Raw genomic sequence first — 17,295 nt, forward strand, 5'->3', positions numbered from 1 at the left:
ATGATTTAACTAGAACAAAAGGTTTGCCTTATGCCATAAATCGCAGCCTTGTTCCAAGGCCTGTGTTCTTTTGATTTATGGAGAATGATCTAACAAAAAGAATTAAGGACCGTCTCAAGTCTACTCTTAACTGAACTGTTTAAATACAGTCTCTGTAACAGCCACCACAAATAGCAGAACTGCAGCTTTGCTTTAACAGGGATCTAACTGCTCTCACTCCCACCCTGTCTTGGAGTGAGGCAGGGGAGGTGCAGGGGAACATGGTGGCAGAGGAGAGGAGGGAGAGCAGAGCACTCCAGAGTGCTGGGGTTTTGAGGGACCTCCTGTAGCACTACATGTAAGAGTTCACTACAGTGAAGTTCCTGTTTCAAACAGGAACTTATGTTGGATCTGACTTTTTTTTTTGTGGTGCTAGTAACAGTCAGAATATATGGACACACATTTTATAGAATTACTAGCCAATTGCCCATCAAGAATGCCAGGGGGAGAGAGGAGTGGGGACAGAGGCCCATGTACAGCCCTGTCCCCCCTCCCCCCGCGCTTTAGGTCCGGGCCTATTCCCCTCCTCCCCCGCCACTTCTGGTCTGAGCCTGTCCCCGCCCCCTTCTGGGTCTGCCTCACCTGTGTCCACCTGCCTCCCCTCCCCACTCTCCTCTCCCTCCCAACTGTTGGCAGCGCACTCCCCACTGTCATGGTGGGCAGGGATGGAGTCCCGTGTCAGGCCCTGATCCCCCCATCCCCACCCCTGCCGCTTTAGTTGGGCTCATTCCCCCCACCCTTCTTCAGGACTGTTGCTGAGGCATGGCAGCAGCTGTGGGTCACTGCCACCATGGCCTGCCCCTCCCCACTGGCTTTTGTTGGGGCCCGGTGGCTACGCGTCCCGCTTCGTCACCTGCAGGGAGCGGGGGAGGCAGGCCAGCTGGCCCCTCCCTGCTCCACACCCACCGTCATGGCAGCACTTTGCCACGTCGTCTCCTGTCTGAATGCTCTTGGAGCACTCTGGTTGTTTCAGTCATCCAGTCAGAGTGCGAATAGTGTTATGGACAGACAGACAGACAGAGGCTTTTATAGTATTAGAATAAAATGCACAGAGCACTACAAAAGTAGTGTGTGCCTAAAGCCTTACAGTCTAAACAGAGAAGACAGAAAGAGTAAAATTAAGGGGAATAACACAAGCAGAACGAACACAGTATTGGTCTGGATGTGTTCATACAAGTTCTGTGCTTTACTTTGTTGAGTTTTTTATTCTACTTTATTTTTATTATAAACATGAATAATACTAACAGAGCAAGTGAGGGAGATGGTGGAAGGAACACAGAGGAAGAAAAGGCTGATGAAGGGAAGGTAAAGTTAGGATTAAAAGTAACGTTGTGAGAGAAGAATTGGAGTATACTACCAAATCAGTGAAGGGAAACTATTTTTGCAGTGCTGACTGAAAAATCATAAAAGTTCAGAGTCATAATGAAACTTCAGCTGCCCCTGCCATCTTGAGCTGAGCCTCTAGCTGACATGTCTGAAGGAGAGTAGGGCTGCATGAATTTTCATGCCAATAGGAAAGTGGAAGGTCTCCAGGGTAGAGTTGTGGGCACAGAGGGAAACCAAGGAGAGATGTGGTCTAGTTTGCCTGGGAAACAAGAAACCCCACAGCAGACATGTTCTCTATAGTGCTCAGTCCTGACTGCTTTGAGGTCTTGTACTAGAACCATCACGCTGCTAAGGTAGGAATACTGTAGCTCTTTAGACAATTGAAACTTCTGAGAAAGTATCACAAAATGCAAAAACCATGAGGCACTGCAGCCAAAAGAAGATTTATCCGACTCTACAAGGATGTGATCTCAGAGGGGAAAAAAAAAAATGTTATGGAATGTGCCCTCTGCAAAGAAAACCTTCATTGTCATGAAGGCTCACAGGGTTTCATTTATTCCCATCTCTTGTGGGCCGAAAGTCTATCTTATAGTTTATGAGAAGCTACAGGGAGGAGTATAAAATACTTTCTGAGCAGGCCAAGACTATTTGTGGTGCATGTGCTCTAAACAACACAACATTAAATAAGCGTGGACAATGTTTGAACAAAACTGCCATTATAGACAGACTTACGGTCTGTGGTGTTGTACAGAGATAAAGTGGACTAACACATTGAAGCAAGAGTGATTTTTCACATCTGTACCCCCAAACAAAACTGTATAATATTCCCATGAGCTAGATAGACTGTACTAGGGAACTAGGCCTCCTTTAAACTGAGAGCCCCTAACCAACTCCATGGAGTAAAAGGTATAATAATAAAGGTTAATGTTACAACAGAGAGCTTCAATTTTTGGCTTTTTTTGTCCAAATGTCTGATTCATGATGAGAGAGAGATCTTCTCTCTTGGGCAGAAGAAAATAACTGAAGTCCCTCATGCTTGTGCAGCACAGTAACCCATCTCTATGTCTAACTTCTCTAGATGTGAGAGGACGTTCTACTTCCCTGGAAATAAGTTAGACAATTCTCCTAAAAAAGGACAGGTAAAGGGAAGTGCATGCTATGGACAGCAGGACAAAGTCAATTGTTTTCTATGACCCATCACATTATTCTATTTCCAGTTGTCACGGAGTAGAATCAGTAGTTCTCAAAAAAAGAAAAAGTGTAAATCCACAAGATAGAACATTTAGCACCTCTTAACCATGCCTTACAATTCACTGCCTGGAACTAAATATTCTAGATGAACTCCTCACAGTTGGGCCTCCGGTAACAGTGTTTGGATTGCCACCTTTGAAACACACCTCCTGGTATATGCCTAACCCAGAGATCTGAGAGGTCTTTCTAGAAGCAGCATAGGCAACTGGTGCCACCTTAGTCAGGGGGGGCACATGCCTCCCCAGTGACCAGTCAGTGACCTGGGGGCCCCCCCAGTGGCCAGTGAGGGGCCGGGGGGGGGGGGGAAGGGGAGGAGTCCCCTCCCATGGCCAATCTCGCCAACTGGGGTGGGTTGGGGGGAACATTCATTTTCTCTTGGAAGAATCACTGATCTCCCAGGAGAAACCATGAGTATACAGAAGCTCAGGACTTCTCTCCCAGAGAAAAATAACCTGGGAACAAGCAAGGTTAAATTACTCATAAGTGAGTTTCTCTCGGGAGACCAAATGTCTGTACATGTTCTCTACCAAAAGAAGCCACAGCACAGTCCTCCCTCATCCTAGGGTGCTTTGTTCCCACCCCCACTCTAGGGAGACAGTGTGTTGCTCCTTGGACTCTGCCGCTCCAACAGAGCAGGGAGCAGACCACTTTTCTTTCACAATCCTACTGCTGCAAGGAGACACAGGCTGACTGAGCAGACTGGGTCAGCCAATCAGGGCTGCCCTGTACACTGCTGCCATCTGTCTCCAGGCAGACTGAGGGAGTTAACAGAGTACCCCAATATGTGTGGACAGGGGTCCCCTGGCTGTGCAGCATCAGCTGTGCATGCTCTCAGCTCTTCAAGGGCCCACCATTTCCAGGCAAGTTTTTCTACCACGAAAACAAATCTGGAAGAATTCTCCCAAATCTGAATGTGTATATGAAACCTTTAACTAGGACAAACAAAACATCACCTGATACTGACCCGAGAGCAGCATCAGATACATGGCTATAAAATGGCTGGGCACCCCTGCCTCTGACAGAAGATTTATGTTCCAAATTTTACTCTTCTAGATGATCCAAGAAGGCTAGACAAGGATACTGTAATTTGCCATTGCTGTCTCTTAATTTGCAGTTGTCACCTGGAATGTGGTTAACAAATATTTTGTGGCCTAGGATAATCAGATAGTTAACATCTTTCTTTTTAGGCTGTGGTTCTCAACCTTGGTAGCCTTAAGACACTCCCCCATAACTTTTGTAAAAAAAAAAAAAAAAAAAAAAAAATTAGCATCACCCTGGTTAAGAATCACTGAGCTAGAATCTAAGTTTAGAAAAGTTGTGGAGGTGCCTTAATACTTGAATCACTGATCTAGTTGGTACCAACTGAGGGTGATGAAAACAGGATCTGACCTCACCTTGCTATGCTCTTTCCATGATCTGCCCTCTCCTTAATCCTAGTTTGTATTTCAGAGGGAAAGGGTGGCTCCACCACCAAGGTTGCTCTTCCAAGCTCTTGCATGCCAGCAATTGGAGCTACTGTCCCAGGAACCTCTCCTGAAAGCCCTGAGGGCATGGGAGAAGGAACTGTGCCCATTTGCCCACAGCAGAGCATGATTTGGGGCACGGGGGTGGCCAGCACATGGGCTGCTGAGGAAGGCAACAGCAGTCTCCAGAGGAGGGGGGTTGTCCACAGTATGCTGGGAAAGGAGAGTGCAGGGTGCTGAACAGGGGGAAGAGAGCATATACCTCCTTGCATAGGGGCTGGGCACTGTGGTATCCCAACTGAGAAACACTGACATAAGGCTTCTGATCTGGAAAGGCCTCAATGATTGCTCTCATTACCTAAGGAGATTGTTATTACCTTTGCCAGGCTAAAGGAAGCTGTTTTCAGTAAGTGGATCTCTGGAGTTAAAGAATCACATTTCAGTCATTAATCTGTTACATTTAACTGGGCTTACTAAGTCCCTTTACTCCTCAGTGGTAGGAGGCAAAGACAAATACTGATACTGTGAAATATTACAAGGCAAGTGGATCAAAGCTGATTTTGTTGGCCATCTCTACCTCCACTGGATAAGTTCAAAGCCAAATAAAAGGAAAAACATCTTAACAAGCCTGCAAACAGGGGAAGGTAAGCAGCCTGTCTGAATCCCACACAGAATTTCTAACCACACAGGCACAGAAAAGCCTTCAAAACTTTTTGAAACACAATTAAGACCAAAGAGGGCATGTGGACCAAAAACAGAAAGTAAGGGAAGCAGTAGTGTTAGGGTGCTTGCTTTATTCAGAGAATGAGGATCCATTTCAACATCTGAAGAAGAATAATGAAATACATTGAACTTCTTTGTATTCTATAAAGGAGTCTCCTAAGAATTTAAAATTTACTCAGTAGACCTTCCTCCAATAGAAAAACATTTCCAGTAGTGACTCTGGTCTGGTGAAAGAATAACCGCTACAGCAAGGACAAATAAAAACTGCACAAGCAGTTCAGTCTGTTACCTGCTTTACAGCAGTATAAGACCCACTGAAAGCACTGTTACTTCCACAGCATAGCCAAAGGTTCTCCATAGTTTACAATGTATGCATCACATTTTTAATATTATAGAGTTTGCTAAGAGCAAGTATCTGCACTGAGACAACATACCCTACTGTTAGCCGATTCATACATATCCCCCTCCACCTTCCTGGCATAAGCCACCAAATTCTCCATGCGGCGATCCTTCAGAGCTGCTGGGTCAGGAGTGGGAAAGATGGCTTGGACACTACAGAAAAAAAAAGTATATAAATTTAAAAAGTCTTTTAGAATTTAGGCAACTTTATAATAACTTCACATATCTATTGTACAAGAGAACATGGGGTATATCAAAGCTATCTGAAAGAGAATCAATGCCAAGCCATTCTCCTACAGTTAAAATAAAATTTAAAATGAATTACTTGTTAAACAAACTTAGTAATGGAAATCCTTTATTTGCTAAAACAGATAGTGCAAGTAGCTGCACAAGTCTACCTGCACTGTCTACTCACTGTGATTTAACACTGAACTGGAGAGATGGTATGCAGAGTAAAAAAGCTTAACAGCAGTCTGAGTTATCTCAGCAGATAAGCAAAAGTACTACTGTAAAAACCACTGACAAAGTTGTACTAGTGTGCACATTTCTTCAGTGAAAACTGACTTAAGATCACCATATCATGCAGACTTCTTGTAGACCTTCAAGCATCAGATACTGACTTTTCAGCTAGTAATGCTGTAATTACAACCTGTTGAGCTATGAGATAGTGACATCAAACTTTATTACTGATTAGCAATGGTTCCTCTGAATCCAATTCTCAACTTGGATGCTTCAATTCTTACAGTTACAAGTCAAGAAATGTAAAAACAGCCAGTCATGATGAACACTTACAGTTTATGCACTAAATGATTACGCAAGTCCTGAGTGACATGTTCATGCCATGCTTTCCTTACTCCAGTACTGGAAGGAGGTGCAGCTGTCGGCATTGAGCTGAGGTTACCAACATTGCCCGAATTCGTGCCATCATTCATTAGTGGGCTAGAAAGAAGGACAAACATAGAACTGGCACAGTGCAGTAGTATGTGGATTACAACTATAAAATTAGATGTCTGAAAAAATATTCATTTGAAAATAAAAGAACCTGTAATTCTCATTTCAGGAGAAGAAAGAAATAAGTGAAATGCATGACTATGAGTGAAGAAATGAAAATAAGATACATTCACTATCACAGACATATTTAAGATGTAGTAAAAGACTAGAATAAGTTGAAGAAAAAATTGCAGACAACTAGTGAAATATATAGCTGTAGCTACTAGATATGTAAGTATCCTAAGAGGAGCAAGCATTCTTCTGTTGAACTTGAATATTAGGGGTGTACAAAGCAGGCAGTATTTGATTCAGATTTGGCCAGATTCGGGGGACAGTGATTTGATTCGCTGATTTAGATCACTGTCCTGATTGATTCGGCCAAACATGAAGATTCGATTCTGATTCGGAGAATCAGTGATTCAGCCATAGACACAGCTTTATATTTTTTTCTATATACTTCGAGGTACTAGGCGCAGCTCATGAATGCTGAAATGGTGGGGCAGATGGAGCGTCCCACAAGAAGTGTGCGGGTCAGCCCCCCACCCCCCACAATGTGCTCAGTGGCAGACCTGGATGTTGGCCCGGAAATACTTCCGGTACGATTCTGGGTCCACTGCTGAATGCGTGGGGGACCTCCCCATGCCCTCCCAGCTCGGGGATTGGCTACAGGGGGACCCCAGATGCCCCTTGGTGGACCTGGAAATGGACTGGAAGTACTTCTGGTCCACTTCCAGGTCCACCGCTGAGCACGCTAGGGACACCCCCCGCACTGGACGTTCCATCCACCCCACCATCTCAGCATTCACTAGCTGTGCCTAGTAGCTTGAAGTATGTAGAAAAAACATATAAAGTTGTGTCTATGGCTGAATCACTGAATCTCTCCGAATCTAATCGGAGGCTTCCGATTAGATTAGGAGAAATTAATGGGTCTCGTGATTCGATTCTGAGATTTGGCTGCCAAATCGGGCCAAGTCTCCTCTGAATTGAATCAGCGACCGAAGCTTTGCACAGCCCTACTGAATATGTATTTCCAAAAATTTATTTTTTGCATACACACTTGGGGAAATGGTAGCACTGGAATGAAAGTAGGGAAAAAGTTTTTGGTTAAAAGATAGGATACACTATTGCAATATGATTTACAGTAGATACAATCAGACTATCAAATATGCTCTCTAATTTATACATTCATAGTACATGGAAACACACATTTAATTAAACAAGTATTTAAAACATGCATTACTTTGTTGTCCCAAGAGATGTTGGAAGAGCAGTTTCGGAAATCAGATTAGCTTGCTGGTCTGTTGTTATTCCTCCAGCAGGAAGATTCATCTGGTTTGCTCCTTTGAAAGAACAGTAAACACAATTGATGTACACTTCACAATTTTGGTAACAAAATGGCAAACAAATAGTAATTAGTAAATTTTACTTGTTAAGAAAGGAGAAACAAGCAATCATGCATTTATTAGGCAAACTTTTTTTTAACATATGTATTAATGTACGTTCCTTAAATTATATTAATGGAAATTAAAACGTGAAAGCAAGCATCTTAAATGCATGATATTTTAGATGGGCTTACAGAGCTACGAACAGAACAGAGCAGTAATAATTTCTCTTTCAGAAAAACACAAGGTACACAGTACTTGTGGAAATGGAACAATTTTGAAACAACTTGCATGTCTTATCAAACAACATGAAATTGATAAAGAATTCTCTCTCAACAGAAGTAAATGGTAAATGCTAACAACAGAATACTTGGAATGTTTAATCATTGTATTTTTTTAAACTCCTATAATTAGAGATAGCTAGTACAAATTGAACCTAATTTTTTTTTTTTTTTACAGTGCAAACAAAAATGTTTAGAGACAAAATGTGTGTCAATTTGATTCTATGAATAGAATCTGACCAAAAGTTCTATTTGATCAGAGTACTATACACAAGTATTTGTACACCCTGAAACGCCCTAGTTTTGGGGGTTAGGTTGCAATTAAGTTGGTTATTTTAACCTAGGTTTTTCTTGCTATTTTCTCCACCTACCCAAAGCATTTATGGTCCTCATTTGCTGGTGAGCCTGAGGCTGTGCTGGTTGTTGGCCTTGTACCTGTGGCTGCAACTGTGTCTGTGGCTGGTTGCCATATGGTAGTCCAAGAGCAGCATAGGCTCGTTGCATGGAGCTGGGGTCAATTGGATTAGGATTACTTAATGAAGGAGTATTCTGCTGGCCTGTTCCAACAGAACCAATAGAATTCTGGATTCCACCAGCTGGCGATCCCAGAAGGGCTACATATAAAGAGTGGAACATAAAAGGAAGTCAAAACAAAATTGATACAGCAACAAAACAAACAAACAAAGCAAATGGAAAGTATCCATGAGTTAACGAAACATGCACAAAGCTACATCATACATATTCTTAAATAAAGTTGAGCTTTATAGATATACGAAATGCCAAATTAGAGGACCTCATGCTTCAACTTTACAAAACAAACAAGGATACTGTACTGAGTCACTTGTTTAGATTCAAGAAGTATTCAAACCAGCTGATTGTCATGGGTACAGTTTAGGATAGAGCTGTCCAACTTCCAAGCAACTGGGGCTGTGTGAGACACAGCAGGGAGAGCCACAAGCTCCTGGGTCACATCACCCCCACCCCTCCTTTTGCTGCACATCCCGCCTCCCCAGCCCAAAACACACCCTGTACCATGCAGTGTCAGATTCACCCTCTCCTTCCCATGCATAGAGAAGGGAGGGGGAGCCCAGAGGCCATGGCTGCTACTGCATCCAGAGCGCTGGGGGACTAGCAGCTGAGCAGAAGCCCTGGGGAATCACAATTTAATCCCTTGCAGGCTGCGTGAAGCCCGCTTAAAATGCCTCTGCCATTGGCCCACTTCTTGGAATAGACTGGATTTTCCTATTCTGGGAATAACTGGAAAACCAACCAAACAGCCCCAAATCAAGATTCCTGGTCTAACTACTGGCTGCAGAACGTAGAAACCCGACTGAGTTCTCAACTGAAACATCTATAGATCACCTGGAATGTTGTGTTAAGGATGCACTGAAAAACAGATTTGAGAGACTAAACCAATTAGCACAAAGGCAGAGTTATTCAGAAAGGGGCAGAACACTGATGGATTTCAAATCTTCATGAATGAAGACAGAGAGGATTTTCTGTTTTAAGTTAAAAAAAAATTAAAAAGTTAAAAAGTAGATAAAGACAGAGATGAAGAAGCTATAGCTTTTGGTAGTCAATTTGAGAAATCTATCCAAGTATTTAATTTACAACCTCAAGAATAACACACATTCCTACAACACCCCTTGAGTACTGGGTCACACAGGAAACCAGTTAAACCTCCCCAAAATTGTCATGCATAATTTCAAGGTGACTCCTGGAGGTTTTAAGTGCTGTAGAAATAAGACAGGAAAACAGCCCTCTGTATGGCAAATAAGAAAATGCCCTGTGTGCCTGGGACTATCTCTAGGTGGAAAAGAATATACATCTTCCTAACTAGAGTTCTTCAGACACCAGTTGGGAGATCTTCCAGCCCAGAGTTAACAGCAGGGGGGAGGGAAGAAGCTAGATGGAAAGATCAAGATGGAGAGAAGGGAAAATATTCAAACAGGTCTTCAAAGAAACTTAATTTTAAACATCAATACACTGGCTCTGCCTCATCACCTTTACAGGTATAGAAATAAGGAAGATCATTTAAAAAAAAAAAATTAGTGCTTTTACTACAGTCCAAGAGAAAATTTGTTATAATTTTCCAGGTATAAAAATCTAATCTTTGGAGGTTTTCCCTGCTACAACAGGGAAAAATTAATCTGGGAGGGTGAGATAACCCCTTTGCCCTCTGCTTCCCCGTCTTTCCCCATAGCAGACCTTTGCCACTCTCTTTACTATCAGACCCTGCTCTCCCTGAGCACATCAAAGTGAGAAACAAATTTGAGAACAATGACCTAGAAATTAAGCATAGCTATAGTAACTTGCATGTGGTACTCAGACTTAGTTCATCCAAAAACAATGTATGTTACTTTTTATTTTCTTTGAAACTGCTGCAAGTTTAGCAAAAGTACTTCATAAGCACACTTTTAAGCAGCACTTGCACCTGCTTATAGTGCAAACTATGCCTGATATGGGGTCAAAGCCAAAGGCCTGTGACTTGCCATTGGAATGGGCCCCAGAGTCAACAGCATTTCAAGCCACGGTGACCCCACAGCTCAGCACTACTCAGTATGTGCATATACTCCAGATATACCCTACAAAGGATCCATGTACTAATTACCTCCCCTCTCATGACTAGAACTAGGTGTTCTTATCATGAGTCCTGGGATCTTCCAAAAATTTATATGCAGATGCAGCACAGGGCAACCTGTGCTTAATTTCATGGATGGCAGTACCATACTAAAGATATGCAACAGGCTGAGAAAGCGGTTGACAGAGGGATCCTGAGTGAACTGTCTGGGGCCTTGTTTCATGATATTTGCCAGAATTTAAGGCTGGTGAAGAAAAAGGAATGACTGGAACTGGGAAAGAAAGGCCCAGCCCAGCTGTAGGAATGAAGAGGAAGTTGCAATGTATGCAATGACATGGCTCACCATGACTTGAAAGAGTCAGTGCTGAGGGGAACTGTGCTCAGTAGACACTACCATATATCTTATTCAGATGGCCTGCACTAACCTATCCTTATAGTAGGCCCTGTACAGGTCATTTGCTTTATATCCATGCTCATTGTTGGTTGCATTTAATTAACTTCATAGTTGGTTTCCATTGCTGAGCACATGTTGCTTTTGGCAGCAGTTTAACAACAGACAACGTATTTAGTGAGATCTCCTTGTATGCAAATATAAGATATGGGGCTTTTCCCCCCAATGCTATTTGTAGAAAAAAACCACCTTGTCTTGTAGTCAAGTAAATACAGTAATAGTACCTTGAGAACGTCTGCAAATACACTTGTGGAAACCCCACCACTGGACTAGAAATCAACTACTATTGAGCCACTGAAGCACCAACTATAGCATGCACTGCATTTCCTATTCAGGCCATTTATTTATTTAGCTCATAATGAGGCCTCCAGACAGATATTACATAAAGAATAGGATAATAAAAGGAAAGGGAGGAAGACATGTTTTCTATTAAGAAAGCTACAAAGTTCTCAAAAAGGGTGAAGTAAACCTAATTATTTGTTCTTCTTGGATTATACAAAAGCTGTACAGTGCCCTGGGACCATAAGTTTTTACATGTGGAGAAAGGCAAGATGTGGAACTATTCAGCCTATTAATGAACTTATATCTAGGGTATAAGCCTAGAACTGAGGAATCCAAAGGCTGTTTATGATGGCAAGAGGGTGACTATAGGAACCCCCTGTCCCTGAAGCACTTGAAAATGGTCTAAAAGGAAATGTAGACAAGGAAGTAGGCAATGTTTCTTCGCTTGGGGTAAAAAAAAAGGCAATAATGAAAGCACCTCCAGAGATCAAAGAAAACTGAGAGACCATGATGACCCACAGCCAATGCTGATGTGCAGATAATACCAGTATCTCTACAGCAGATACTTAAGTACAGATATCTAGGGTATCAACAGATGCAAGACAGTCACATGATCCAGAATTGTGAACAATCAACAGTTGAATTAATTCATCAGAGACAGCCGAATCTCTTAACATTTTTTCCTGTTCCTTACAGAAAGAAGCCAGGTGCCAGTAAGTAAGATTCTGTAGGCCTACATCAAGACCTCACCATGGAAACTACAACAGTCCTTGAAAGGGTAGAGGACTATACATGACCACAGTTTGGGGCTTTTGGGAAAGAGAAGATGCCATATCTGTGTGACACTATCACTGGTAGCCAGGAATTACAAATCAAGTCTGTGTGAGAGTAAGCATGTCCGTAGAATCCAAGCTCAATACTTATCTAGATCCTGACTCAACTAAATAAGAGTCAGAATCTCACACTGGATTCCTTACCACTTCTGTCCCTGAAGAAGATATTCCCATTTTAAGAAACTTAGTTTAAATTAGCTGTCCTAAAGAGTGCATCAACATGGAATGTAACTTTCTCCTAAGAAGAAAAGACAGCCAATGTGGTTCTCCATGATAAATATTAGCCTATCATATGATGAGAATTACTGTCTTGGTTTCAGGCAGGTATTCCATGCAGAAACACTTTTACCAGTGTTGAGGAAGCTCTACAGAACCCCAAAGTAACTTAAACACTGAAAGCAAAATTGTAGCAAGTCTTTAACTATTTTTAAGGAAAACAGATTTCCCAAAGGAAAGAAAAATATATGACAAAATGGACATGACAAGTAACCATCTGTTGCTATCAAATGTCATAAAGACAAGGATAGTAGCTGGCATCAGGCCCCTTTACATGCCCTCAGGTAGTAGACAAAGAGAGGCAGTAGAGAAGCAGTGCTTGGAGAATAGTGCCTTTTAGAAGTTAAAACTTGTGCACATGCTCCTGTACACAAACTATATACCATATTCCAGGATAGAAAACATTCTGATGACTAGATTACAAACTTTTAAAAGATGAGATTGTATGGCTATTTTTATATCCCTCTCCCACTCTCTTGGTATTTATCCTCAAACTTCATTTTACACCAGGGATGTCAAACCCCTTGTGGGCCAGGATCCAGATTGTGGGGCTCCTTGATGTGGTTGCCAGAATCAGTGTTAGCACCAAAAGCCAAGAGTTAACCATGCCACAAACTTTTCCACCATCCCTCCCCAATGAAAATGTGGCTACAGCAGCCATGGCAATGCAAGTTAAGTGATGGTAGCATGAATTCCTTTGCTGCTGCCAACCACAGTAAGAAGCTCTGTTGGCTGGAGTATGCTATAAATCAGATGCTATGACATAATTGCTAGCCCTATTACAAAAACTCCATTTCAAAATGATAGCCCATCAGCCATAGGGAAGCCTACAATGTTAATAATTCTTTGGTAAACAGCTAGAGTTCAAATACAATGCACTCATATATAAAAATGCTGTTCTGATCAGAACAAACTAAACTAAACTTAGGACTAGAATGGACCTCCTGGGTTGTGGAGTCCAGGCTCCTGCTACTGTAGGCTTTTTTTGTTTGTTTGTTTGTTTGTTTTTTTAACAAACTGAAGCACTATCACTCTCCTTAAAATAAAATATAATTAACAACACTCTTCTGTAAATCTATTATTTTAAGTTCTTATGACTATTCAGGTTTCAAATTAATTAAAAAAATATTATTAATGTTATTTTAACATTTTTGTCTGTAGTCTGTAAAGTCACAAGTTAGGAAATACTAGCATAAAGATCACCTTTGCAACCTCACTTTAGTCCCCTTGCATATATACACATTATGATAGCATGGTTCAACTGATGACATTTTTTCCATGGGACCCCTGCCTCATCCACTGTACAAAATGGATGGTGCCCGCTGATTAAGTTCTTATTGTTCAGTGAATGACTCTGGCCCTTATTCACTGTATCCTACTCAAACCCTGTTCTAAAAACGGTATTACTAATTTCCTAATGGGCTTTGTATCACTGTACTTAATGCTCCACAAACCATTTATCTTCAATACCCATGTGAGGTGAAGGGGGTAGTACTATCCCCACTGTGAAGGTGAGAAACAACCTTAACATTTCTAGGCTTCAAGTGTCCATTAATAATGGATGTCCAATTTGACACACTTGGAATCCAAGCCCACAGCCCCTGGCCCTGCCAGTGCCCCTCACTCCTGACCCACTGCCCTCCACTCCCAGCCCCCCAGTATGTGAGGAAGGGAGTAGGTGTGTGGAGAAGGCAGGGGGCACAGGCATTGTGAGTTGGGGGGGGTCATGTGCCCCCCCAAGATTTCTGAACCCACTGTGGGGTGCGCGGCTGCAGACAGGCTGGACCAGTTCCGGAGGAGCTGCCTCCGCAGCCCAGCAGGTGGGACCCAGCATGTGAGGGAGTGTCATGTCACTATGGTGAGGTGTGGAAGCGGCATAGAGGTATGCATTCTGCTTTAAAAGAGAAAGAAAATCATTTTCTCCTTTAAGAGAGAAAATTTGCCTGTTCTCCATTAAAGGAGAAAATGCACATTATCCTACAGCTAATATCCCTGATCATAATGTATGTACAGAAGAGGAACGATTTAAAATTGCATAGGCAACATTAATTCTGGGGTTTCCTTAACTTTTGAGAGTGCTTGACTGTGCAACCTTAAAATTTTTTTTGAAACGTACGGGGTTTTCCTCTGCAATTAAAAACAAAACAAAACACATACCGAACAACTGCATCCTTTTTAAAAAGTAATTTGTGCAGGAAATTTCCCTCTAAACCCACCTAAACATAATAGAACAGTAAAGCCAACTGCAGTTGTTTTTTTTCTATAGGCTTTTCTACTCCCTCTGACTTAACAGCTCTACTCCCTTTTGCTCTCTTAGCCATATTTAACTTGACAGCTTAACCATCTTTTACTTCCAGAGTTTCATACCTTTTCTTACTTTTCCTTGCAGCCTCATCCCAAGTCAGAACCTAGAAAAACCCTCCCAAAACTGTACTTGAAGTTACAGCTCTTTTATCCCATACTAGTTCCTACCACCTCCCACAAATTACTTTGAACTTGTCTCTTATTCCTTTCATCTTTACTTCTTTATAGCATTATTTTAAGAAGATGCAGACTGTAATAAACCAGTGCCAGATTTTCTACAATTATCTGTTCTAATATTGTCCAACAATCCTCTCAAACTCCAGTAATATAGTTTTGACAATCTGCTGATTCAGAACATAAAGAGCAGGAATCCATAAAAAACTGAAGAAGGAATATTGCTGTGCTTAAGTTATTATGATGACACATACAAACAAAAACAGTACAAACAAGGCTTACTAGAACCTCAACCAGTTACCCATTGTCTCCAGTGTTAAATGTTTAATTCAGCTTTATTAATTGTCAGCAGGAATCACTGAGATATACAGACGAGATCAACCTTTCCACAAGCCGATTTTTATTCATGCAATATTTGTTCTACTTTGAGTGATGGCAACCTTGTCTGAATAACCTTTGACATGTACTCAAAGTAAAAAAATCTTGCATCTTCCCATATACAAGTTGATTGCAATTAAGAGTATCAATTTTAGGAAATATTATATGTTCTAAATAACCTGAATGACATGCCCAAGAACAAAATGTCTGCCAGAAATAACTTTATCCTTCCAAAATGGACGTCGTGTTTAATTTGACAGCTTCCCCTTTTCTGAATCAGGCATGTATGTCATAAGTTATGTACAATGATAAAAAAGAAGACTGCTTAAATGTATTTTTAAAAAAGATTACCACGTACAGCTAAGCCTGTCACAATACTGACACACAAAAGCCTTTCCAGTACTTTACTTTTGGTTCGTTTTACTTTAATGAGGTTATTCTGTAGAAAATATAACTTACGTTGTTGGTTTCTTTTGTCACTGGCATTTTTCAAAGGAAGGCACACAGGACAATCATGCCGAGTACAATTCTTCCAGTGAGAGATGATTTGTCGTGAGGATGCACAATGGGCAACTAAAACAATGAGATTTAGAGTAATTCTAGTATAAATGTTTTAAATAAAACTCATTCCATTTTCACAATCCCCCAATTTTCATTCCTATGTACTATGAATCCTTACAATCATAAATAAACCAAATACCAAGACCTGAAAGAATTTGGTACTCTATAGGGTATGTTAATTAACAGGAAAAATTAGATTTGAAAACAACACCACAATGGTGCATTGACATGTAAGAACATTTCAATAGTGATCTAACATCTTCAACATACTGAACTGCAAGGTATCAAATATATGCAGATACATGAAATTGTCATAGGAGAACTGAAACCTGTTATTTTGGAAGTAAAAGAGCATTAATAAAACAGATGCCCTGAAATTTTGGGCACTTAATTATCTCTTCTAAAAGGACAACCTTATGACAGTAGTAGGAAAATATCTAGTGGCAAGAATGGGGTGAGAAAGGAAAGCAAAAGTGTACCCCTTCACTTATACCAGGAAGAGAGACTGGTAACCACCAGGAGGAAAGAAAGAAAGGAAGGCAGGCAGGCAAGCTACTGAGGAATACGTAAAAAGAAAAAAAAGCTTATACCTTCCAAGAGTTTGATTTTTAACAACCTGGTCTCACCTTGACAGGCTTTCCCAGCTTGACAATGTGTCATGTGATTGAGGACATTTTTCATAGTTCGACAGTGTGGGAGTGCACAGGCTCGCACCTCTCCATTTGCTTGCTCTCGTCTCTGACATTTGTGGGCATGAAGCAGTAGAACCAGTTGCTGCTGTATCAGTTTGCGTTTCTCAGGATCTGCTGTTGGTCCAGTTGCCATAGCCTGCGTTGGTACAATTCCCACCTGCTGTACCTGGGTTTGCATCTGTGACTAAAAGAAAACATTTTAAGTTGTTAGGAAGTAAAATCCAAAAATAATTTTGTATTCAGTTATGTTTAAGGTAGAAGAGGTTATATTCCAATAGGATAGGCTATCCGTTTAACTAAAACCAATATTCAAAAACTTAGATAAGGCAGTATTTAATTCTGAGAAATTAATCTCTCTTGAATCCTCAGAAACATTTGGACTCACTTCTGGGGAGAGAAATAAATATTTTTTTGTGAAGATCATTGATTAGGACTGCACCAATAGAGATTATGGTGGCTGATACTAATAGCCAATATTTAAGGAGGCATGTCGGCTGATACCGATCCAATTTCTGATACAGCTGTGTGCAACTGGTAAGTCTCTTGGGGTGGAAAGGGAGGGAGGAGGAAGGGGCAGAGGGGGGCAGATCAATGCCCCCCTGCGGTGAGGGAGGGAAGAGGCAGGGGCTACCCAGCCAGGGTTGGGTGGGGCAGAGTGCAGGACAGCTCATAGGGGTGGGGGGGCAGTTCCCACTGCTTACCGATCCAATTTCTGATACAGCTGTGTGCAACTGGTAAGTCTCTTGGGGTGGAAAGGGAGGGAGGAGGAAGGGGCAGAGGGGGGCAGATCAATGCCCCCCTGCGGTGAGGGAGGGAAGAGGCAGGGGCTACCCAGCCAGGGTTGGGTGGGGCAGAGTGCAGGACAGCTCATAGGGGTGGGGGGGCAGTTCCCACTGCTGTGGGGGGGGA

The 17,295-nt window shown here is 41.8% G+C and overlaps 1 protein-coding gene across 1 annotated transcript in view; it reads right to left on the reverse strand.

The window, feature by feature from the left end:
• Window positions 1-17,295, reverse strand: part of CREBBP (CREB binding protein) — a 190,440-nt gene that overhangs the window by 77,881 nt on the left and 95,264 nt on the right. Inside the window, exons 5-10 of the mRNA XM_014524970.1 lie at window positions 16,321-16,570; window positions 15,593-15,706; window positions 8,226-8,468; window positions 7,432-7,531; window positions 5,994-6,140; window positions 5,237-5,354 (exon numbers count right to left, since the gene is read on the reverse strand). Coding sequence (XP_014380456.1) covers window positions 5,237-5,354; window positions 5,994-6,140; window positions 7,432-7,531; window positions 8,226-8,468; window positions 15,593-15,706; window positions 16,321-16,570 — 972 coding nt within the window. The remainder of the gene's footprint in view (window positions 1-5,236; window positions 5,355-5,993; window positions 6,141-7,431; window positions 7,532-8,225; window positions 8,469-15,592; window positions 15,707-16,320; window positions 16,571-17,295) is intronic.

This window comes from Alligator sinensis, unplaced genomic scaffold (genome assembly GCF_000455745.1).
Source record: "Alligator sinensis unplaced genomic scaffold, ASM45574v1 scaffold1416_1, whole genome shotgun sequence".
NCBI lineage: Eukaryota > Metazoa > Chordata > Crocodylia > Alligatoridae > Alligator > Alligator sinensis.